A 26,113-nucleotide genomic window follows, 5' to 3' on the forward strand; every position below is an offset into this window, starting at 1 on the left:
AGTTGGTGTTTGTAAACAGAGACAGAAATGAATGTAAGCTCCATCTAGAAGGCTGTGAAATAGTGTTGAACAGGGAGGAAGGTAAGTAGAAGCATAATATCATAACATTATAGAATAGTTTGAGTTCGGGGGGACCCTTAAAGGTCATCTAATCCAACTCCTCAATGAACAGGGACATCTACAGTAAGTACAGCCTACAACAGTAGGTCCCACCTAACCTTGAATGTCTCCAAGAAGGAAGAAATCCACCATCTCTCTGGGCAAGTCTGAGTGATATTTTGGGGTAAGATTTCTATCCAAATTTGTCTACATGGCTTGTTGGAAGCTCACTGTGAATATAGGGAGAGAAGAACAGAGATCAGTAGGGATCAGGGCAAGGACTTTAAGCCTTCTGCAAAATTGTAGACCTCCTTCTGCAGACATTTGATGAGCTACCATGAAGGTAGTTTTGGAGGGAGAAAAATACCTTGAGATGAGGCTTCTGAGCAGAGCAGCAGGACTCTGTGAACTCATATGTCTACTGAAACAAGTGTGGTAAAGCCAGACCTCCGTGTGATCCAGTGACAGGAAGGAATTCTTGTACAACATGAAGGAATTCCTGGACATTGTGGCAATGTAAGTGCTGATGGTCAAACAGGGAGAAGTGCTAAAGAAATACTGTATGTGTCTTTAGACATTGCTGTACAAATATGCGATGAATTCAGCATTTCTTTTTTATTTTCCATTGACTCTACGCAGGCTCAATCTTGTAAGTGACAAATGCTACTTATCAACAGAGTCAATGTTCAGCTTCCCTGGGTCTCAGGCTGGGGCTTCAAACCAGAGGCTTTTGCTAATACAGAGAAGAATCCCTCTGTGCTTGAGCTGTTTTTATTGCCGTCAGCAACACGACTGCTTTGAATTTCAGTCCTCGTTAATCCATGAATCAACAGGATATAGACAACTAAGAATTTTTTTCTTATGTTGGATGACTGTCCACCAGCAGTTGACCACAGTATAGTTTCAAACTAAGAGCGTTAGTCCCTCAGCCAGGAAGGAATAAATTGATGAATTGAGAAACCCAAACCCAACTGTTTTGATGAGCTCTGTGGCAGAAAGTTTCTCACTGAAGATCTGGGCAGTGGTGTCTGTAACTTGTTAGTGCTGAATGTTGCATTTGGTCAGGCAATGCTGCATGGCTTTCCTCAAAGGATGCTTGTTAGAAATTTTACTGTAACTACAGAAACGATGCTTCAAAGATACTCAAATGCAGAGCAGAATAACCAATCCTGCTAAAATCTAACAAAAACAGCTCCAGCTTTTTGTTCCCAGACGTGTTTGTTTCATGGAATTCCTTGGACAATTTCAGAAACTCAGCACTGATGAAATAGGCAGAATTTTAGCTGTTTCCAAATATAGTTGGAGCATTGTCTAATAGGGGAGTAACAACATCTACTCTTGTTGAAAGAAGACAGCTGAATTGACAGAAGCCCGTAACAGCTGAATCAGAGTCTACACATAATGAAATAAAGAGATAAAATGCTGCACAAGGCAGAAGATGAAAAGTCAGGACCTGACAAAATACGAACAAACCTTAAGGGTGCTTGTCTAAACATACAGGAGCTAATATGCTTTTTTTCAGTTGTCATTTCCAATTATGGAGCTATTTATAGTCCTACAACAAACCTTGCCTACGCTGGAGGATTTCTGTCAGTGAGATAAAACTGATCTATAAAATAAGTAGTCTGCAAAGGCAATGCATGCTGATTGCAGGGAACACACACGCTGTGCTGCCCACCAGCATATTCAGGTTGAGCGCTGGGACTGTATGCAGTCTTTCTTGTGTCCTGATGGCTGCCTGCAGCTTGAGGTGGTACCCCAGCCTCTGGGATGGGAAGCAGTTTGCAGGCTCAGTTGTCTACCCAGTTGGGCTCATGTTGTACATAAGAAGTGTGAGGTAAGTCTTCAGCTGATTTATCAGTACATTTAAACCTAGCTCTGTGTGGCTGTACCCAGGGTCGTTTCCCTTCAAGGTGAGTAACATTTCAGAAATTTGCACATCTTAATGACACCTTAGTGCCCTGATTTCTGCTGTATCTACTAGTGCATAACACTGCACTGCTCATATTTGCTCTCCTGTGTGATTCACTTCTGGTTCAGAATGTACTTGAAAAATGTAACAGGTAGAAACTGGAGAAAGGCATGGAGAGTCATCCTCTTCTTTTAAACCTCCCTAAAGTCTCCATCTGTCACTGCCAGAAGGAGCTGTGCCTGCTGTATATGGCTCCTCTTTATTCCCTGATTATAAAAGACTCTGTGAGTCTCCTCCAACCCACCATTCTGTCTTCGGGCTGTGTCTGTTCCTTTTGATTATTCTTTTTTTCCCCCATTTTATTTCTCTTAGCACCAGCTATTTAGTTTCTGCATCCCTTTTTTTACTTTGGGTTTTCTGCAAGTGGGATTTCTGGCAATGTCTACATCTGGCAAGCTACATCTGTTGCCCTGTTTGTTGGAGATGGGCAGGCTGCATGTTTTGATGAGTAATAGCCACAGATGAACGCCTGCATTCTGGTAGTTGCCAAAAAGTTATACAACTAAGATCCTGTGGTCTCTTAAGTTTTCTCTGAGCTGATCCTCTGGTGTAAAGAATGTTGTAGCGTTTGAAGCTTTTAAAATCTTTTACTTTTTCTCTCAGTGTACCAGTTGCTACCATTGGGCTATTAACTACCATTAAGTACACCATCCTGCTATTGAAAAAACGCATGACAGAATACCTTAGGTTGGTATCTGTCATTTGAACATTAAAATCTGGTTATTAGATTTTTAGGCCAAAATGTGATAGTCTGTTTTGTTGAACTTCTGTTTATGAGGCAATGGTGTGACTGACATTATGCAATAACTCCACAGAAGAGAACTGTCATGACACAAGTTAGGTCTATATAGCTCAACAAGAGCTATAATTCCCCCGTCTCCACACATTAAATGCTTATGCTAATGAGCTTTTATTAAGAAACATCCTGTTTCCACTGGACTCAGAAGAAAGGCTTGAAACATTTCTGAAAAGCTATCAGAGTCTATTTGAATGATCTGCCCCAAACTACTGAATGATCAAAGTTAAAAAAAAATGAAAGATAAGCATCTAATTATATTAGATACATTTCTATTTACTGAATCTTAAAACTTTCTACATGTAAACTTCACTACTGGGATTTGGCATGTGGGCAAACTGAGGAACAAGGAAGTAAAGGAGTTTGTCATCATTAAGTATTTAAGAACACTTAGGTTCCCTATTCAGTGCTGTATGTACTTGCCTTACTGCCTACTTCTTTAACAGCATAAAATATTTACCTGGGAGAAAAACCATAATCTTCTGCTGGGAAGAATCTTTCTAATCCAGATTTTGAAACACAAATCAAGGATGTTTTGCATGTTGTTTCTCAACAAATAAATGGCATTGCTTTTTGTTTCTTTATTAAGATATATTGGTTTTTTTCTTCCTCATAACATGGGATTTGTTCACATGACTTTCAAGGATAAAGAAATCAGACAGGAGCTACCATTAAACATTGTTTTATTGTATTATTTAATGTACATGCAGAATTAAAAAAGTGTCAGTTATATCTGTAAGCATATAACAACAATGTAACTGTCTCGGATCAATGTATTGGATTAGGGACTAATAAATCTAAGTGAACAGACATCTTTCAGGATATACAGTTTATATGGTAAATCAAGAAAGTTTTCTTCAGAATGATCTTCCTCATAAAAAGATAAAATATATCTTGTTTAAAATCTTACTTGGTTTCAATACTGAAAAAAAAATCTATAATTGTACACTCTCCATTATGTACATAGAAAAACATAAAACTATATCCATACCAGTGTCTGTTTTAAATGCAAACAATAGTAGTTAATAGCTTTGTAACTTTTTGTGCACATTTTCCCCTCTTCCCTCCCTCTCTCCCTCCCTCCCACCCCCATTAAAAAAATGCAGCATTTCCTAAAGTTTTCAATGCTTTGGCAGAAATGCAACTGCAGGCACTCCCATGTTAGGTAAAGCAATATGTGAAATATCAGCGCTAGATAAAAAAGCTGCAGGTGTACCAGACAGCTCCGTGCTCAATCCCAAGGGCCAAAGCCTGCCCTCTTGGAGGTCAAGGACTGGTTTGCAGTAGATGCCAACCAGAACAGGCTCAGACCCCAGGCTGGTTACAATAAAGCTGATCAGCCTCACAACTCTTTTTACAAAAGCTTCACGCAAACCACATGAGGATACAGGTCGTATCTCTCAACACAGTACTATCACGAGGGCAAAAAGCTTCTGCAGGTCACAGCATCAGAATGCGTGGCAAGGGCTTTGCCTTGTAGGCCTTGCACCTTGCTGCATAGGCTAGGTGCATAAGCTGCTTGACACAACACCCTCCATTTAAGACTTTCTGATGTTGCAGCACAGCTAAAACCAGACTAACTCACGATGTGAAGTTTCTAAACCATCTCTCCCGATGGATTAGTTTAGACTCAGCAAGGCGTCTTCTGAAAATAGTGTGTGCTAGTGGCATGCTGACTTCTGCTGATAGGAAAGTTTTTTAAAGCTCACAGGAAAATTTCTCTCAGAGGCAGCCCCTCCTTGGCATTTTGTGGCTTGTGTTTGGCACACCTTCATGTTTCTTGTAACTCAGGGTTATCTCTGGCATACTTTTATACTGAATACTCTGGAAAAAAATGAAGCCTACGAGATAAGCACCTAAATGCTAACTAAAGGATGTGTCATAAGTCACAGTCAGGAAAACATTTCCAAAATGACCAGTTTTAGTTTACAACTTCACTTTGCTTCTACAATTTAGCGAAGGCTGAGAAACAAGTGGCTGCAAACTTCCAAGAAAGAATGAGATACAAAGGCACTAGAAGCCTTTTTATGGATGTGCAAAGCTTTCACATGTCAATGTCTCCAACCTGATGAAGCGTTAGTTTTTCAGGACATGCATTAATTAAGTAAATTGTTTACTTAACCAGTGTATTCATAATGCACCATACCTGACCATGACTGCAAATCGCTGTAGTCAACTGACTATATAATGGAAAAAGAACATTCTGCTAAAACCTGCCAGCTTGTCATGTTTATTCTGCTGCAGCAGCTTTATACTCTTTGGCCACAATAAAATGAATGTCATTACAGTGTTGGAAAGCATTTTTGTCATTCTTTGGTAACTCTGTGGATTTATCTTACAAGGAATGAACAGTGAGATAAAAAGGCATCCAACAACATTTCAGTCTCTGAATTGAACAGCCAGCAAAATGATATGCAGCTGTCATAGAAGAATAGCCATTTAAGGTTAATTTGAAATGCAGACTGAAAAGAGAGGAAGAAAAACAACACAATAGGCAAGAAGTCCAGTAAGAATACATTGTAAAAAAGGAAACTGAGCAAGTGATATTTTGTTTTGGGCCAGTATATCCACCAGTTGCTGTATGTTGCTTTGGGAAATGTGAAACTGGCACCAAAACACCCCAAACAACACAAAACTCCCACCCTCTCTCCAGGCTGATGGTGCTTTTTGAAATGTCCCTCAAATTTCTTTCTGTACTGTGGCTCGGATGCTGCTGAACACCTTGCCCATAGCCTCAAACAGTGGGTCGCAGAATGTGTGGATGCAGATAGAATAGACACGGCTAATGCACTGGATCTCAATCAGGTAGCTCCTGATGCATGGCACCACCGCCCAGATGTGCAGGAATGACAAGATAGCAAAGTAGATGCCCCAGATGAGTGCCATGGGAATGCCAAAGATTGCTGACAGTAAGCGATAAAACCAGTATTTTGTTACAGTGAAAGTGGTAAAACTGGCCTTCCAAATCCCATCAAAGCTGTGTGTTCCTTCTGGCTCAGCAATCACGTCTTCAAAATCAATCTGCAGCAAAGAGCACAAAAATCAGGTCAGTCAGACATCTTCATCAAAGTGTGGAATCCAGGAAGCCCTGCCTCAAAAGCAATGATCGCCTGCAACAAGTACTGAAGGTCCTTACATCCCAACGTGAGTTAACCCATTTTAAAATATCATCTAAGCCATGAGTAAGTCTTGTCTTTTTTTTCCCCACTGATCATAAGTAAGCCTTAACAGCTAGCTCAAAACTAGATATCTGACTTTTAGACAGAGAAGAACCATCCAAGAAACTGAATATTTTGTCGTCCTCTCCTGCAACCTTAAGTGTGCTAAAGAGATGAGCAAGGTGATAGAATCATTATGTTTTCTTTGTCTAACTTAACCATCTCACATCTTTCTAAATGGAACAAATGCAGTCACTGCTTTGACATTTAACACATCAATAAAACGTGTTTTATTTGTCTGAATTTTTCCACCTTCCCTTATATAGTATTGCTGAATTTTGACAGTGAACAAGTGTTGAGGACATCTAAATATACTTTGAAATAGGCATAGATAGCTGTTGATTGGCTGAAAAACAAAGTGTTGGATTTAGATCTGCCTAAGATGGAACTTCTCTTTATTGTAAAAGAGTGAGGGAGTCTGCAATTTTATTAAAAGTAAGAAGGCTCTTCACAGTTGAGCCATTTTGTTCTAACCTGCTCTGTTTATGTGATAACACTGTTAGTGAGAGACACAGTCAGGATAACATATTAATATTTAGAAGGAACACACTCTTCCACATATTTCATAGTTTTGAATATTATTCATAAACCGTTCATAAAGTCAGCTAAGGAAGCAGTACATTCCAGCATACATATTTTACCACTCTCTGTTGAAATATTGAGCTTTTCAGGAAGCCTAATTGTCATAACATTTCTATTAGAAAATTAACAGAATTACGATGATAGTTCGGGTCCGTGTCACACAAACATGTTTGATATAATCCACAATACAGGATATTTAATTTAGGCAGCAAAACAAATTGCATAGGTACTGCATACAACAGGAAAAAGAACACCATCAAATTATACCTCTCTAAGAAATGAAATCATTGTTTAACTTAGATGAAAGAAAAAAAGAAAATACATTCCTGGGACTGAATCCCAATGTTCAATGCTACTGCTGCCATAAGTTTAGATTTACAGAAGCAGATTAAGTATCATATGGACCAGAGGTCTCAGAAACTCAGGCAACAGTACCTTAGCATGTTGGAAGGACATGAATATAAATATACTCAGTGTATCACCTATGCTGTAGGAAAAGGCTCAAAATAAGTTCTATTAAAATATAGACCGAAGTTGAAAAAAAAAGCAAAACTTCCTCCCTTTCTCTCACTGAGTCTTCAATTGAGTTCAGTTGAGTTCTTCAACGAGAGCTGTTGGAGAGGGTCCAGAGGAGTGCTACAAAGATGATCAGGAGACTGGAGCACCTCCCCTACAAAGACAGGCTGAGAGAGCTGGGCTTGTTCAGCCTGGAGAAGAGAAGGCTGCGGGGTGATCTCATTGCAACCTTCCAATACCTAAATGGAGCCTACAAACAGGAGGGAAGTCAACTTTTTACAAGGGTAGATGATGGCAGGATAAGGAGAAATGTTTTTAAGTTGAGGGAGGGAAGTTAGGTTGGATATCTAGGGATATCAGGCTGCCCAGAGAGGTTGTGGATGCTCTGTTCCTGGAGGTATTCAAAGCCAGGTTGGATGGGACCTGGGCAGCTTCGTCTAGTATAAAATGTGGAGGTTGGTGGCCCTTCTTGTGGCAGGGGGGTTGGAGATTCATGATCCTTGAGGTCCCTTCCAACCCAAGACATTTCTGAATCAGTTGTGATATCAGACATCTTGAATGCCTAACGTCACGCAGGTTTAACTCACTGTATTACTGGGCCTCAACGTCACTATGTCTGCTCTGGCCAGTGCATCTCTCCAGACATCAGATAAAGTAAACTATAAACCTTCTGTTCTTTATCTGCTGCTTTATCTTAATGTGGCTTTAGTGATTTGAAAGTGATAGGTGATTCTTCTGGATAGGAATTCATCATCACCATCACAACTAAAGTTAGCATTCAGATTGAAATACAGAAATCAAGAGTAAGATCTGCACTGGCTGAGTACCCAACAAACACACCACAGCTCCGTGCGCTTCTCTGTTAAGAGATTAAAGTCTATCTGGAATTTCTGAAACTGAACACAGTAATCTTAAAATAATAGCTACAAAAACAGATATTGAAACAGAGATGAAGTGACAATTCTCTCCTGCATTCCTTCTACACATACAAAATGGTCTGCACTTCTGTAGGTCACATGTGTGACTTTTTGGTACAGATCTTGGAAAATACTTTAATGGAAACTGGTGTAGAAAAAAGCATATATAACACCACATCCACTGCTGAATGAAGATGGGAAATTTGAAATTATTTGGGTTTTGGAATTTCAGTGTGGGCAACACTAAAACTCTGGTAGAAATAACTCTGATTCTGGGAAGAACTTTACAGACAGTATGTTCTATATTTTCATTGTGGCCTGATTAGATATAGAAGTTCACACCTGGGGACTAAATAACTGACACAATATTAGCTTTATGAAATATATTGGCCATAAAATACTTATATGAATTGGTCCTTAGAAGTTAGCTGTCATTCATAGCAAGAAACCTTCCAGGATGTACCGTGGTTTATTGTATTAAATGAAACAATCAGATGTCCTTGTATCAATTAACTGTATTTTAGGGTTGCATTACAACAGAATGAAGAAGAAAAGGTTGTAGATTTGCATATAGAGAAGTTGATATTATCTCTTGATGATGGTATCCAATTGTCTTAGACTGATTCTCAAGAACAAATAAGTTTGCAAGAACTGCATATTATTCACTGAAATCAATCTTATTCAACTGAGTGCACGTGCTGACAACGTATGCTTGATTTTATTTACTTTTTGAAATATGCCAGCAAGCATGTTTACAGTATCTGTTTCTGCAGCTATTCAAAAGCATTGTAGCCCATATCATACAGTTGCTCATTTTCAAGGCAAATGGGCTCTTGGCTTATTATCATCATTAGCCTTGAAACTAGATAACAATATACAGATGATGACAAAAAAGGAAGATGACTTCAGCATAGAAAGTAGACTCTCAGAAAATGATACTACACGAAGACTTCATTTTTTTCTCGTAGGTTTCCCATAGCCCTCATACTCAAAAACTTCTGGTAATTTTTTGTGTGCATCCCACTAGCTGATGCTGTGCTAACTGGCAGAGACAGTTTGTGCACATAACTATCAAACAGCAGTTCAGTGCATCAAGGACTATTCAGGGTTCTGCCTAAAGTCTTTTTTATTTAGCTCAGTTATGACAGGGTCTATCCTGCATATTTTCAGCTAGCTGATAAGAGAAATGTTAAATTACCAGGAAAGCAGCTTTCCACGGAGCTTTTTTATGATTATGTGTTCAGCTAAGTGGGACCTATTTTTATCTGCAAAGCATATTTTTGACATGTAAAAAGAAACCATAAGTTAATGTAAATCTCCTAGAACATTGCAAATGAATAATAAGACTGCCTGTAATTTGATTCCTTGTAAATAATTAATTACAGTGAATACTGAGAAATGGAAGCTGGAAAACTCAACAGTTTTCAGATCACATAGTAAATTTTGTATGATAGTGTTTCTCAAAAGCAGATGGTTTTAGTCTGCTGCTGTGTACCTCAAGATATTCAGAGAGTTAATCCTGGGGAGCCAACAAAAGAATCAGATCACAACACATTTCCAGATGGACTGCACTGTCCTCATTCCAGGAGTTGATGCTAATATTAGAACATTCATGATATATCCTTGGCCAGGGTTTCTGAACTCAAGTCAGACACAGTTGTCCTAAGAGTACTTGGGAATCAATCTGTCTGTTAGTTGGTAATAACAGTGCATTCATGCCACCAACAGTCATCAAGAGTTGGTGGAGCACGTTGGTGGAGTAATTTTAACAGTGCTATGGACATTCTTACCAATGCATATAGATGGTGCTGTAAGAGCTATACCTAATGTGTCACTACTGCACATTTTCCATTTTGTTATTCCTCAAGTTCCGTGTTCCCCAGTGCTCCACTTTGAATAAAGGAAATACCAAACTGAGCCAAAGAGTGAAAAGACAGAAAGACAGCCTGGCAGCTCTAAAAAACTCTCAGATAAAGTGAACCTGTTGTCTGTCTACAGGCCACAATAATTTTATGGAAATTACATGTATGTCAAGAGTCTGGCTACAAAGGAAATGCGGTACTGTCCAAAATTAGGCTTACTCTGAAGAGCACAGAGCCTAAATCAAGGCAGGCAGAGAGTTGAGGTAAGCTGGGTTCTTCCGCATCTCAGCTGCTAACAGATCACATATGAATTCCTGGCTGGGAATGGTTCCAATTGTTTCACCATTCGGGCAGTATAGATAACTCCCGCACTGCAGGAACTCAGACATCACCCAGATTCTTCCTGCATTGAGCCACTCCCATGAAAGATCCTGTTTTTATCTCACAGAGATCCGTCCTCTGCAAGCAACATAGAGTATAGGTGGACAGATGCGCTCTGTCTTGCTAAGGGTTATAATTCATTTAGTTACACCATTCTCAGCCTCTTCTACCATTCTCCTCTGTAGTCCAGTCCAGCAGCACTCAGCAATGCTGAGTGTCATCAGGCTGATAATGAGAGTCCAAATGAACTAAGTAAAGTAAAAATAGGAGTGACAGGAGAAAGAGAGGTGGCCAGAAATGGGATTCTAGGGAAGAAAGACACTTCACAGTTCTCCACTGATTTCTTGAAATGGACCTAACTGACTCGCAAGGATAAGAAATGCTCATTTAGGGTATTTTCACAACTCCACTTTTATCAAAGCATCAAGTACATGTAAACCTGTGATGGATTCTGTTTCATTTACATAAAGACATACTTAGGTTAGCCGTAGGTCCTGCTCTGAAGATTACATACTCAGTGTATAGTTTGTTCCTTTGGAGCTGTCAGGGTGTACTCTAAAATAATTGTGACTTATTTGCTAGGATAATGAAAATACAGGCACATTCACTTGTGACAAGAACAGAAGCAAAGGAAATTTGTTGCAATCCTTTATAGAACACTAATAATTCACAACAGCTGCCCACTTCATCCAGAGGTATTAAACGCTATTAACTTCTGTTCCATGCCTACAAGACACTTCCTGACTTCAGCTATTCTTTGTTTCCTACTATTCAGATTGGTAAAGCCAGTTTTTACATTGCTTGAAGCTTTTGTCTGATTCTGCTGTGAGAATTATTGTAGCTTTTGCTCTACGTGTGTTTATTAAACTTCTATCAGGAAATTAAGGAATCTCCTTTGATTCTTAAAGAGACTTATTTACAACAAAGGGAAATGGTATGGAAAAGTTTCTTTGTTTTCAAAGCCTGTTTAAAGCAAATACCTATTAATTAAAGAAACTTAACACTGTGAATTTATTGTTTTTCTAAGAAACACAACAACCAACCAATCAACAAAAATCCCAACAGCTGAGTCAAGATTCTATGCCTTATACAGGAAAATAGTTATTATGTATGAAAATAGCTAACTTTGTCATGTTGGTCCCTATGAATCAAATCTGGCAGGCTCTAAAGGTATGTCAAACTCCATCCTCTAACTGCCTACATAAAGATTATGCTTCTCCTCAAAATCTGTGCTTTGAGGTATCAATTCCATTGAAAATTTACTGTACTGAGTCTATCAGAAATATATACACATATATTAAGGCCATGAGCATTTTATGAAGGCTTTGGCCTAGGCCACATTTCTGTGAATGTAACTACAATGACTCAAACTGCTGTGTGCAGTATCTGTGTGCTGCAGCTGTGCTCCTACCACACAGCCTGCAGAGACAGGCACCACTGGGAAGGAACTCAACCAGGAGCTCAGCATGTCAGTGTTTCTGAGCGCTATCAATACCTTTTGGAGTCAATGAAAAGACACCAGGGTCCTTATTGCATCTCTTCTGATTAATCACTGATATCTCCAATTGGGTAAACCACTTAAATGTATACACAACCTGAAAAATGGCAACTGTCTCACTGATGTCAATATGTTTAAATGTGCCAGACAAAGGCTACAGCCAAGCCAGACTGAAAGTTGGGTCCTTGATGAATAATTTACATACATGTATCACTTGTTTATACCTTAAAAAAGGTCACCTTTTCAGCAGCATCCATCTGGCAAACATTGACCTGCACTGTGTAAAGAAGCTGGTACTTTGTGCCTGAAAACATACAATTTGATGACATTTTACTAGGTGCTGTCAGGTGTGTCATAAAAAAATACCTTAGATTGCGGTAAGGTGACTGCACAACATGAGCATCCAGCTGTATCCAGAAATGAGCCAGGTTTCATCTGACCATCATTAGGTGTTCAAACTGACTAATGAGATTTCATTACATTTCCTTTCTCCTTGTGTCTACTTCCCATCACAATGCAAGAACTAAGTGTTCTGCCCGTGGATCTCTTGATGGAGTGCAACTTTCCTGAATACTACAAAGAATGCTGAAAAAGCAAATCATGTTTTAACAAACAAGGACACTCATGTTGGAAAATAGAATCGAAGGACTGCACTCTTCTGACTAGAAAAGAAAACCATGTCCTGTCAGGAATTACCACTACTGCACAAGTAACAAATATTCAGATGAACTGTGAGCAATTTAATATAATGCCATGACTTAGAAAAGAGTCATGACTGCAAGATCACAATTTCACAACCTGAAAATCAATGAAAACAGCCAAAATTTGGTAATAATTACCAAGAGAACAAGCTCTGACCATGCTGAATTACTGATTACATACCAGGAAAGTCCATGTGATAGGCTGTCTTAGCAGACAGGCTCATCTAAATCTGTGGATGTATTCATGGGAAAAAAGTTGCTGTGGCAGTGGGTCAGCACTGAGGCAAGGAGGCATCCTCCAGAGACCTCGCTTGCCTGTGCTTCTTAGTATAGTCCAGCAGAAGGAAAGAATAGCAGCTTTAAGGAGACATCTGCATTCCGCTGAAACACAGTTAAGCTTCCTGTGCAGGTGGGGATATCACATCAGCCAGTTCCATGGAAAATAGTTTGGTGCTGTCAGTGAGCAGTCAGAAAACAAAGTGGCTGTTTTCATCCCTGGAAACTGAGCTGCTGGGAGGTGGTTGCAATTTTCCCCAAACGGAACTCTTACAAAGCTTTCTTCATTTTATTATTTGTTTCATGTTCCACATTTGATGTTTTTATCTATAGTAAAGAACTCTGGTATGCCTCTGTGTATGTGCATGTTCATGTGTTTCTCCATGTCTGTATGTTTAAAGATGCACACACATCAATATGAACAGGGAGGTAGAATTTGGATGATACTAAAAATAATGAGAGCTCTTTTATTGATTCTTCTAGGATCTGGAACTAACCAGGATTCAGAAACATTAGTAAAAGTACAGGTATTCTCTAAACAAATTTTTAGATGATTATGTTGCTTTGCGTTGGTAGTTTCACAAACCTGATATTAAGCTAATAAACTGCCGTAAGGGTTTTTAGAGCATGTCCATGTCCTGCTATGGACACTAATGGGAAATGGAACTACAGTGACCTCAGACTTCTTAGTAGCACATGGAGAGAGATGGGAACCTTCATTAGGGTGCTTAGATCCAGAACTGAATTTTTTTCTTTCTCTCATTTTTAAGTAAGTTAATGGGAAAAGACTCTTAACTATGTATACTACCCACATATGCATTCCTGTTAATTGCTGCAATTATTTTAGCACATCTGTGTGACCTGTTCACTTCCCTCATTTCTGTCTGGATTGCTTACTGCTGACAGCGAGCATGCAGTGTGCCCAGCTAACTCTCTGTTACTGTCAAAGAGATTGTCCTCTGCATTTCTTCTGTTAGAACGTTCTCCTTCTACTGGAAGATCTTAAGTTACTGACCCTTAAATATGAGGCAACTATTTCTTTTATATTTCATAACGATCAAGATTATGCTGGTCTACAGTTATAGTCTTATCGTAAACTGCACTGGAAAAGAGATAAATGAAATCGGATTTCCTAAAATGATAGGAGACTTTGAGACTGAAGTCTACAGAAGATAATTTGATCTTGAGGGAAATGTGAATATGTTATTATTTGTTATTATTATTATTATATAATTATTATTATAGTATTTGTTTGAGTTCTGAAAAGGTGTTTTAGAGCTTACAGAGGAAGTGTTGCAACCCTTCTATGAGGTTCTCTTGGCTTCTTGGAAACTCTGAGTTACATTCAGCACAGCAGGATTTTGGACAGGGAATGCGATGCTTTTACCTTTAGCTGCAGTAGTATCATCTTCTCACTTCTTATTTTGAGAAGCTGAATTTAACAGTTCCCATTTATTTGAAGTGGAAGTACATGGTTCAGATAAGTAGAATACAGACATGCCTCATTGAACAGCTCCACCAGTATCTATAGCATAACTCCTTGATTATCATGAATAAAACAGGATGCAAACTTCATCAGCTGATGTATTCACAAGAGTGGGCATAGTGGTAATGAGACTGTTCTTCTAAATACTAATCCGATGACATAATTTTGACAAGAATAATACTGCATAAAATTATGTTAGTTTTGAAACTATTAAAAAGCATTTTCATAAGAAATTTCCTAGAAAAAAAAAATAAAGATACTTACAGAGTTAACCCTGGCCCTCCAAGCAATCAAATAAATTTAATGGCATAACTTATCTTCAAAATAAGAAATCAAATCTCTTTAGTTCTAGATCTTTGTTGTTGTTGTTGTTGTTGTTGTTTTTTAATTAAAGAACATCTAGAAAAGGCAAATGACCGTTCTAAATCAAACAGCTCAAAAAGTCAGTTGCTGATGTAGATTTCATCCCACTGCCTATTTGTTGCAAAGATATTTGAGGACAGTGGGAAACAGAAACCTTAGTTTAGAGCTACATTTCTCTTCTGCTTTCCAAACATCTCAAGTTTTATTGATTCATACATGTTCATTTATGTTTTTTTCTCTGTGTTGCTTATAATACACCAAAGATCAAATTCTCACTGGGGATCTCATGGCAAAGCCACTTTATCACACACACTTTCCCTGTTCCCACTGGAGAGTTTTAGATTTCAATACTTTTCTCAGTATTAGAGATCCTTACTTTCTGCAATGGAGATGGTTATTTTTGTCTGTAAATTGGGTTAAAAATTCTAAAATGAATTCAAATTCTTCTTAAATTTTCTAACATATAATCTGAATTATGTTGCACTTAACAGAAAGAAAAAATATTTGTCTTCTCTGAATACAAGGTAGTGTGCAATAAATTCTAACAAAAGGAAAACCCATGTTGAATAGCTGACTCTTTCTTCATTGTCATCAAGTGAACATTTTCCTATGGAGTTATGAGTCATGTTCATCATGTTAAGAAGGCAATGCATAAGGCTTTAATAATACTATACTCTTAAAGACAAACACTTTTGTTTGGGATTTGTGACTTGATTAGAATGAATTCATAATATTAAGGATATACAAAGATTTCATGTGTAACAATTTGGAAACTTCTAATTCCTGTGCAAGTAATCTGTTTCAGAATTCTCAGCCCTCACTCAGTTCCCCCACAAACTGGTTTTTGTAACAGCTTGAGCTTTAATCTCTGAATCCTACACTAGCCTTGGAGGAAATAGTTGGAACAGAATTGTATCATGCAGATAGCAAAACACTGGAATAGTGCTGCATTTTAAAATCTGAAACCCACAGTTGGCCATTTGTATGGTGCAAAGTTTAAGAATAATCTCCTTTGAATGCAGTTGTGACATGCTGAAACTGCACCAAGTGGAGAGAGACACACTCTCTGGGAGAACCACTCATCCTATCCTGTGGCTAGGCCTGAACAATGTGACACCAATCTTCCTCCGAGAGCACTCAACTATCTGAAGGGCAGAAGCTCTGTTCTCCCATGCTGTCACACCAGTGACAGCCCTCAGTGCCTTACCCTTCCTACCTCAGCAAAAACATTGGAACAGCACCCACTTTCCTTCCAGGAAAACCAGGAAAACCAGGCCTGGAGGTGTGAGACGGGGCCTGGTTGGGTCTCTGAGTGCTGTGCTCAGCACAACAGCGTGTGACCACATCTGTGAAGGATTTAGTAAATAAAATTGCAAATTGTTATTTTTTAAAATTATTTTATTTTTAATTTATTGGAAAGTTGTAGAAGTTGTAAATTGCTTTAAGCATGGCTCGGGATGGCTGAGCAGCACTGTGCTCACTAATGCCTACATCATGGTGTTGTGGTATTTGTCAAGAGCTGACTAAAAATTCCAGACTCAGCCTTGCAGTGAGCAAAGCTGCCCTTAACTGCATTGACTTTAAGTAAGAAGGCAGGAGCACAAGTTAAAACTTGGTACAAAAGTTCCACATTGCTACATCTGTAGCCAAGTACAGGATTTTTTATTTATTTTTATTTTTGTTATTTTTTTTTCCAGAGAAAAGGTCGCTTACACAACAGCAGCAGATAGACACTATTTATTAGAAACAAAATAATAATGTTCTGGATGGTACAGCGCAACACTAGAGGACTACAGGAAAGAATTGCAATCAGATGTGACCACACGTTCAATCTTTACCAGTCCAGGAGTAGAGTTTGTTGGGTTATGTACCTGGTCCATTCCTATCCTGAGCAAGAAGCGAGGAAGCACTGAGAAGCACAAGCCAGCCTCTCCAAGGGCTGCAGGAAAGCAGCCTCCTATGTTTCCTCCTAACAAACTCTGCAGATCTGGCCACAGACACTTTGAAAAACTTTGAACTGCAAGGAGTTGGAAGGCTGTAAGTTCAGCCACAATCTGGAAAACGCAAATATTGCACTGGAAAACAGGAAGAGCAAAGACTGTGCAAGACCTGAAAGAGAACTTCAGGCAACTTCATGTGAGGCCTAGGTCAATGGGGGAGGAAATGATAAATGAGAGAAAAAAAAAAAAAAGAATAATATTTCTGTTCTGCTGATTCCATCCCAACACACACAAACATAAGCTGTGGAATACAAGTCTAGAGTGGAATCTGCCATATGAAATAGATATAACTTTGAGGCAAATAGCTGTATAGTCAAGAAAATTTCTCTCAGAGAACTCCCAAATGCACAGAGGCTACTTCTCCCTTGCTAAATTCCTATTTTGCTTTCTTTATGACAGACAACTCCAGAAGCTGGTGCCTCAAGGAATGGGACCATGCTGCACATCGTTCGCATCCCAAGGTGATGCAGGAGGGCAGCCATATGAGGAAGAAACTGCTTCCTTTCTGCTCCCTGCTGAAGGAATTAGAACAGGAAGGAAACTCTGGTGGTTTTACTAGATTGTGCTTCCTCCTGCATGGAGCTGCCAACAGCTTTGAATGTGGACCTCAGCTTTCACACCACAAGGTCAGTAAAACCTCATTTGCATCCCTGTCTGAATACAGAGTCAGTTGCCTTCCCCACATTTCTATAAATCTGGCACAGCATTTAGTGTCCACTTGATATTATTTATTTAATAAAAATTTAATTTTTATTAAAGGGTCTGGATCAGGTCTCTCCCTCTTGCCTGGATTGTTCCCCTGATGCTGCCTGCCCCATTTATCTACTGTGAACAAAGCTGCAGATGATCTGTGTTGCACTCCAAGGGAACGTGCATTGCTTCTTACAAGCAAGTGTTATTTTTAAAATGTGCTATGGGAAGTATTTGAATGCAGCCAACACTGAGGCCTTTTAGAGAGCTGCTTACAGAGCAGATTCCTCGTTCTCTGTCTAATCATTTCTATTTCATGGTTGACTGATTTGTCCCTAGTTTCCATGCTATTGTGTCTCATAGTCAAGTGGCAAGAAATGCATTAAATTCTGGTTACAAAGTAGAAGGTTCTGAATCTAGAAAAAAGGCAATGGCCCTACACAAAATTGAGTTAAATCTGAGGCATACTTCAGGCTTTAAAAAAAACCCTGAACAATTTTTTCTATCTTCCAGTACCCAAGACTCCTGTTACTCAGGTGCATTTATTACACTCTCTAGGTTACATGATGGAAGAGGTCATAGACTGGTGGTTGAGGTAGGAACTGAATCTTTGTCTTCTCAGTCAGAGTCTGCCCCCTAGGAACTGGATCTAGACTTTGCAGCTACTTCTAAGCTGAACCTGAAAGCAGTATCCAAACAAACTCAAAGTATAGCAAAATTCCTTTCTGTATTGGTAGGGTTGGGTCTAGTTACAAAATGCTTACACAAATCAAAGCGATTCTTATTTATCTTTGTGACAAGATGGGAAAATTTTGCTTTGAGATGTCCACTTTAAAAAAAAAAAAAGCTGCTGTTTTTATAATGCAAAATGAAAACTTTGTAGTGGACATTCATTTTGGTTCATCACTGTGTCTTGATGTGCTTCTGTGCACTACCAGGAGCTCATGGGTACAAGACATGGTACTGCTATTCTGGCTGCTTGCTGGTTCTCAATGAACGCATTTGATGGTCTGCAATTATCTTGGAGGGACATACTGAAAAGCTTGATTTTTCCATTCCTATAATTTTTATTCTTTAAATGTGCTTTGGATTATTGAATCTGCTAAGCTAACTTTCTTAATTATTGCCCTTGGAAGAGGCAGAAAAAGCAGGACAGGCTCTGCATGCCACTTCTTTTATGTCCATTAGGAGTTTTTTCCACCAGCAGCCTGCCTCTTGTCCCAGCAGGATCTTTCTCTCCCAGGCTAAGTCTGGACACTCGAATTCCGGCTTGCCTGGGGGCTGTGACTCATCCTTGGAAGGTCTGGTTGCTTTGGGGACTCCTTCTGTTGATGTACGCAATGAGCCATGAGGAAGCCTTGTTCTCCAGCTCCTACATTCCTGCTACCCAGCTGCTCCTCCATGGGTAGCAGATAAAATAATTGTTCCCTCCTTCCTAACATCAAGCACTTTAATGGAAGTTTCGTACCCTTAGGCAGTGGTACAGATGATTTTTCCCCCCTAAACAAATGGAAATTTCATCCCTTTTCTTTCTAGATCTTGGACAATGGCTCTCTAACAAAAGAGACAGCCCAAATTCCTATTCTTGATCCAGCAACGTGGCCAGTCATACTCAGCACCTCCAAGCTGTTTAGAAGTCAGTGGAATTTGAGGTTACTCAAGACCTCTCTGCATTGTCCGCACATGGCACAAATCATGCTCCTGACATACATTTAGGAACTGGATTCCAACCTTTTTACCCTCCGGAAACAATACAACACTTATCTTTTTTTAAGAACAAGTCTTCTTGCTCTACAGCCCCAACGCTCAGGGAGCCCATGCTGGGCGCTAAGCACCCCGGTGGCTTTCTCACCCACTGCGACTGACTGGGCAGCCCTTGGTTTTGCTGGGTCCTAACAAGCTCAAGTGACAGTGTCCCTGGTTTTCACACAAACAGCATAAAATTCTCCCTCAGCCCCATGATTTTTCCGACCAAAATGAGTCCAAGCAAAAATCTCCGTCACTCCAGATTTATCAGAACTGTCCAACTGAGCTAAAAACCAGAAGAAAAACTCTAGAAAGAGTTTTGCCTAACTTCCTTTTCTTATTTCCCGAGAGAGGGAAAAACAGCACGGAAATGAACATAAACCGAACCAACCAAACGAAGCCAAACCACCTCTGCAGCCGCTGGGCCGAGGGAAACCCGTCCCGCGGCTCAGCCGGGCTGGAGCCGCCTGCTCGGGGTCCGCAGCCGCGGGCACACGGCTCGGGGCAGCGCAGCTCGGAGCCTCCCCTCTCGCTTCAACGCCGAAAAGAAATTGCGAGCTGCTCCCTCCTTCCCTCCCTCCCGGAGCAGGTGGAGGGAAGCGGTCCTCCCGTCCCGGCCCTCACCTTCACCACGTCGTCGTTGAGGTGCTTGGGGTCGCGGTTGACCAGGTCGATCTCCTTGGTGTGCACGTCGCGCACCGCCTTCTCGCTCAGTTCGTCTGCCATCATCTTGTTGTTGGGCTTGTAGATGTTGCCCTGCTCCCTGACGGGCGCCGCGTACAGAAAGCCCTGCGGGAGGGAGAGCGGCCGGAGGGCAGAGCCGGCGGGGAGGGAGGGAAGGGGGGAAGGAGGGAAGGAGGCAGGGCGGGCTGGGGGCGGCCCCGGTCCCGCGGGGAGCGCGGCGCGGAGCGGCGGGCGGCAGCCCGGGCTATTTAACGGCGGCGCGGGGCGCTCACCACACCCCGCGCCCGGCGCTACGCCCGCTCCCACGGCCGCCGCCAGGCGTCCCCGCCGCGCCCCGCACGCCCTCCACGCGCCGCCCGGGCCGGGCACGGAGCGCTGCCGCCCGCCGTCCCCACGGCCCGCCCGGAGAGGCGGCTGTGCCTCGGCGCCCTTCGCCGGAGACGGTGCAGAGGGACGCACTCGCCTCGCCCCGCGCGTCCCGCCTTCGGTTTGCCGCCCTCACCGCGTGGCTTCGCCTCGCAGCCCCGGCCCAGCTCGAAGCGGCCGAGCCGCCCGCGATCCCCCGCCCGCCCTCCGTCCCGTCCTGTCACATCCCGTCCCGTCCCGTCCCGCCGCGGAGCGCGGGTCGGGCGCCGGCAGCAGCCGGGTTGCGCCCACAAAAGCCGCCCTACCTCCGAGTCCACGTATTTGGTGCCGGACATGCTGCCCCGGCGCTGCCGCAGGTTGCTCTGCTCTATAACTCGGAGGAGCGGAGGAGGCAGGAGGATCCCGCTCGGCGGAGCGGCCAGCCAGGGGGAGGGAGGCGGCTGGCGGCCGGCCAGGGGCTGCTCCCCGCCTCGGGCCGGGGCTGATGACAAGCGGCGGAGCGGCCCGGCATCTCGCAGCGCGCCCGGGAGCGGCCCGCGGTGGGAGGAGAAAGCGGCCCGGCCCCGGAGACCTGCGGGCGGGTGGGCGGCCCCGGCTGCCTGGGCAGCGGCGGAGACAGCGACAGCAGCCACGGCGACAACGACCGGGGCCGCCCTGCCCTGCTCGGGCCGTATCGGGCAGCGTGTCCTCGCCGCTGGGCTGCGGGGGGCGGCGGTGCCCGCGTGTGGCAGAGCCCCGGGGGAAGGGGGACGGGAAGGGATGAGGAGATGGAAAACTTGAGCAGCGCTGCGGGAGAGAGGCGTTGGTAGAGCCTCCGCTGCTCTGACAGTGTCACACACACTGTCCCGGGAGCAATTGTGGAAACTTGGACATCCTCGGGTTGAAGAAAAAGAGATTTTCTCAACCGGTTCATTTCAAAACTATGCAGATATTTAACGGTCCCGCACGCTAACTGTACTGTATTTTTCCTGGGAGGAGGCTGACTCACGCCTGCCGTGCGTGTTAGCTGCTGGGACTTCGCTTTGAGAGGTGCGGTGGGACGCCGGTGTTTAGCCGCTCTCTGTTCTCACGGCCTCTCATAAGCCCAGGGGCGTACATCAGGGGAAAAGCAGGGTCCAGTGTGGCCCGAGGCACAGCTGCAATGGCACTGTACATCTATAAACCCCAAGTTACATTCAGCCCTTTTTTAACATTTATTTCATTTTTAATTTTTGCAGCCTTTATTTTTTTCCTAGTAAATCAGAGCATGGCATGGGATCTATAACATTAATCAGAAAGTGGGTGTCAGTTTTATGCCATTAAGCACGGAATTGCAGCAAAAGGAGTAGAACAGCCTTAATGCAGCGTATTCAGCTTTGGCAATTCAACAGAGAAGCACCCTCAAACAGTCCATTGGCTGCGATGGTGAAGGCTCTGTAATTGTAAATAAATGCACCTGTTGGGGATGCAGTCTGCGTAGTTCTGATATGACCAACAGGGAACGTTGAATTTCAAGTGTTTCTAGTGCTCATAAACTTTAGAACTGTGGATGGATGTTTTCCAGCTTCCCAAGTTAGAAGCAATTTTTTTTTTAATTCACATGATAACTTAAGCCAGTGTCCGAACACTTGAGTATGTGCATTAAAGCAAATGTATGGATTTAAAGACAGTTTCTGTTTTTTTTTTTAATTCATCTGAAAAAAAAAACACAAAAACAACAACAACAACAACAAAACCAACCAACAATAACTAAAAAATGCCTTCTTTCTCCCATTACAGTTACAATTTTTGTATCTAAGAAAGTTTCATACCTGGTCACTGTCCTGCACATACATCAGAATATCATAGAATGCCTTAGGCTTCATAGGACCTTAAAGTCCATCCAGTCCAACCCCTGCCATGGACAGGGCTGCCATCCCTCAGCTCCGGCTGCCCAGGGCTCCATCCAATTGGGCTTTGAGAACCTCAGGGATGGAGCATCCACAGCTTGTCTGTGCAGCTTTGCCAGCGCCTCACTGCTCTCTGAGTAAAGAATTTCCTTCTAATATCTAACCTAAGTCTCCCCTCTTGTACAGCCATTTCCCTTGTTCTATCACTATCAGCCCACGTAAAATTTAGTCCCCCTCCTTCTTATAAGCTCCCCTCAAGTACTGAAAGGAAGATCTTGACCCTATATTCAGTATTACTGCATGTCTCAAGGATGACTAAAAATAGGAAATTTATTGGTTAATTTGAAACAGTAATGATTCCTGGAATGGTTTCTGCAGAACTTCAACACCCTTTGGAAGAAGTTTCTGAATCATACAACACTGCTACAGTTAAAGAGATACTGGGAGCAGGAGGAATTGATAGACTTCATGAGATGAATCCCAGCAGAGGAGCAAAGGAGCTCTGCAAAGAGCTGTGATGCCGTGCAGAGGAGCAGGATAGCTCATCTGGAAAAGGCATGGCAAAGGCTTGCAGGAACCTTCTGGAAGTGCAAAGGCTGTGCTCCCCTCTTACCTACCGTGAATGGATTATCCAGGAGTGGCCTAAAATTGCCACAGATCGCAGACACCAAACTGGCCTTGCAAATGCCACCCAAGCTTCTTCTCATTGAGCTTTGCTGCACTGTTGGCAGCCCAGGAGAGCTGCTGAACAGAATATGTGTTAACTAGCTGGCCACCTCGCTGCCCTTCTTTTTCTATCACAACAATTGCATTTCAAGTCTAATTTTAAAAATATTTTATGCTCCAAAGTTTGCTTTAACTCAACTTCCACATCTTGGAATTGCCTTAATTGAGAGCTGACTGTAAACGTGGAGCTGAGTGTGTGCGAGGTGGAGCAGTTCTTCAGATGTTGATAAGAAAAAAAGCCTTGGTACTGGCAGGAAACATATCTTCCAAAAAGCAAAAATTGGATTGGAAAAAATTCCTCAAAAAATAGTGTCAGAAAATGAGTCACAAAGCTGAACTAAATGTGCATGGCTGCTCACTGCGTGTCTTTGTCTGGTATCAAACACTGCCTCTCACTCCACTCCTCCCCCTGAAGTTGTGTAATTATTCCAATTATGGTCTCAGCAATACTCCTGATACTTGCATGACAATGCCAGAGAAATTGGAATCAGCTGAGGATCAGTATTTATGTACAGCTGCAGCAGCAGCGAGACTGTCAGATAACAGCCTGCCCACAAGCAGCCTTCCTTATGCAGCATGCTTCAAAACCTAAGGCTTAGGAGAGGAAAATCACTGTGGTTTTAGTGTCTTCAGTTCAGCTGCTGAAGTGCATCCTTTTATGTGCATTTTTGGATGGTTTGCTGGCTGAAGGCCTGAGCTGCCGGAGCTGTTGGTAGGGAGCTTTTATCAGCTCTGAATACAGCACTTACCCTGCTGCGTGATAACAGGCACTGGGATGGGCTTACAGAGCAGAGCAGTGCTTTCCTCATTCCACAATGTGCAGACGTTCAGTCTCAGAGGATTCACGACAGTCATTCTGTCCCCACTCTGGAGGCTACCCATGGTTTAAACTACAACTACAACTCAGAGCTTTTCCTCTGAAGTGGGAGCCCTCATGCATGCTTTTTGTTACTTGGCCTGTTCGTTCCTTGTGTCAGAGAAGACATTTGCTCAGAAGAGATGGTGAACTGCCCTCACATTCCTTTCTTCTCATAACCTCTGGCTATGAGTGATTCCCTTTTAAATTGAGGTGCTGCTGCCACAGCACATTTCACAACAGCCTGGGGGCTAGAAGTGTAATCCAACAACTGAGACACCCGAGATCAATTTTGCCTATCTGAGGTGTGCTAATGCATTTGGACTCCTGGGAAAGCATATTTTGGGAAGTACCCCACTCTGCTGACATGCAGTCAGTGTATTTTCAGGTGATTCCAAGGCACTCTCTTCCCTTATTTTGGGATTCTGATTGGGGTTGGATGCGAGTAAGATGCCAAATTGCTCAAACAAGGGCAGTTCTAGGCATGACCAAAATAAAACTGTAGGTACTGAGGGAAAGTTACATGAAAGGGAGGTGCCTTCTGAGTTTAAACATGTTCCTAGCTGGGTGGCATCTGGGCAGGGATTACAGTTTTAGATTTAAGTGCCTGACTATCATTTCAATCCTGTGTTAGGTATGTATATCTTTTATTACAGCTAGTCCCCGTAGCTTTCCATCAAGGTAGCTTGTAAGTGCTTGGTTGGTGCACAAAATAGATTGAAAGCCTTAATTCTGCCAGCTGAAGGTTAAGTTTTTTAGACTTGAGCAATTTGGGTCACTCTTTTCTCAACCCTTTTCAATATCAGGTTCCTGGTCAATATTGAGCTAGGCCATGTATACTGGTTGGTGTCAACACTATTCTGTGCCATTCAGCCAGTTCTACATGTTATTAACTGTATTGTGTAGAAATAGCAATCTGAAAACTAGTCCCTCTCATGGCACTCAAGCACCCCCTCCTTGAGGCTTATTTAAGATTTGATTTTTTGTCACTGAGATCATAGAATTACAGAATCATAAAATGGTTTGAGTTGGAAGGGACCTTAAAAACCATCACATTCCAACCCCCTGCCATGGGCAGGTTGCCACCCACCAGCTCAGGCTGCCCACAGCCCCGTCCAACCTGGCCTTGAGCACCTCCAGGGCTGGGGCACCTACAGCTACTGTGGGCAGCTGTGCCACTGCCTCACCATCCTGAATAAAGAACTTCCTCCTAACATCTAAACTAGGAGGTTATGAGAGATGTACGTGGAGAAGAGCCTGTTCCGCTGCTTAGATACTTAGATTGCTTCCATAGGCCTGCACAATTTTTAGAGGAAACAATTTTTTTTTTAATGCAGCGGAGGAAAGGACCCAAGCCAAGACAAACATTTTGCATTAATCACTGCAGAAACTCTTCTCAGGAGGATGATTCAGAGCCGGAACCTATCGTAGCTCCTCTGGATTGCCTCTACTGAAGACATTTTCTTTTTGTTGAAATAATCTTTGGAAGATCAGTGTCACTAGGTTAAAAATAGCCTTAATAATTCACCTCTCAGTTGTAAAACCCTGCATGAAGAAAGCACCTCAGTGCATAACTGGTGGTTCTGTGTGCTCACTGGAGGTCTTCAAGAACACAGTTTACTAACAGACAACGCCAGCAGAGTGTCCAGAATTTGATTGTGTTCCATTTTCCTTTTTTTTTTTTTTTTTTTTGAAAAAAACATGTTTTTATCCACGTATTTTTAAAAGAGAGTTAATACAGCTTAACAGCATTAGTTTTATCTCCGCAGGTGGGGGAAAAGATCACACCCTGTAAAAATAATGAGCTTACCATTCTTTGGCTTCCATTAAATGTGAATGTGTGGTCTGAAGTCCCAGAGCTGCAGGGATGTTCTGAATTTTTCAGTTGGTGTATGTCTGGGTGAGTTTTCTGGGTAGCTGGAGAAGGGCCCTCATTTACTAAGATCTCAAAGTTTCTGTTAAGAATTTGTGCCAATTTTTGTGGTAGACACGTAGGGTGTGGAAAGATAGGATACAAATATCTAAGTTCTACAGTCAGATTAAAAGGATTTTAAGGAAATGTTCTCACTGAGCCAGGTTAGATTTCACTGTGAGTTAAAAGAGAAAAGCCCATGAAGATAAATGGGGTTATTTCTGTCTATTACTTGTGACCTCTATGACAAACATCATACCAAAACATTTTACATTACAGAACTGAATCTCCAGTTGTTTGTAAGGTCTACAGTAACAAAAAACAGGTTAGAATTGGAACATCTCACACTTCATTTACTTACCCTCACAACTCTACCATAATGATGGAAAGTTTACCCTTGCTTTGAGCAACATTTTTCCCATTTCACAGAGGGGAAGAGGGAGCACAATTCAAAACAGATGATCTGAATCAGATGCAAATTTTCCTAGATTTAGTAGCAGAGAATGAGATTAAGTTTCTGGATTCCCTCTTTTGCCTGAACTCTTATCTGTACGTTGCTGTTCCAGTGCCAGCTGGTATCATTTGTCCACGTTTCAAA

The 26,113-nt window shown here is 42.1% G+C and overlaps 1 protein-coding gene across 1 annotated transcript; it reads right to left on the reverse strand.

The window, feature by feature from the left end:
- Positions 1-3,533: 3,533 nt before the first annotated feature.
- On the reverse strand, positions 3,534-20,696 carry CAV1 (caveolin 1). Its single transcript, XM_085219103.1, has 3 exons — positions 20,459-20,696; positions 19,728-19,892; positions 3,534-5,888 (listed from the first exon to the last, which is right to left on the reverse strand). Exons 1-3 carry the CDS (start codon positions 20,486-20,488, stop codon positions 5,547-5,549), a joined length of 537 nt encoding a protein of 178 aa, XP_085075229.1. The 5' UTR covers positions 20,489-20,696; the 3' UTR covers positions 3,534-5,546.
- Between the last annotated feature and the right edge of the window lie 5,417 nt (positions 20,697-26,113).

The sequence above is a fragment of the Meleagris gallopavo genome, chromosome 1 (assembly GCF_905368555.1).
Source record: "Meleagris gallopavo chromosome 1, MGAL_WU_HG_1.1, whole genome shotgun sequence".
NCBI classification, from domain to species: Eukaryota; Metazoa; Chordata; class Aves; order Galliformes; family Phasianidae; genus Meleagris; species Meleagris gallopavo.

Coding starts and splice junctions, on each gene's coding strand:
- CAV1 (XM_085219103.1), bottom strand. CDS start 20,488: ATGTCCGGCACCAAATACGTGGACTCGGAG. Junction 19,893..20,458: donor CCAAATACGTGGACTCGGAG/GTAGGGCGGCTT, acceptor TCCCTCCCGCAG/GGCTTTCTGTACGCGGCGCC. Junction 5,889..19,727: donor TCAACGACGACGTGGTGAAG/GTGAGGGCCGGG, acceptor TCTTTGCTGCAG/ATTGATTTTGAAGACGTGAT.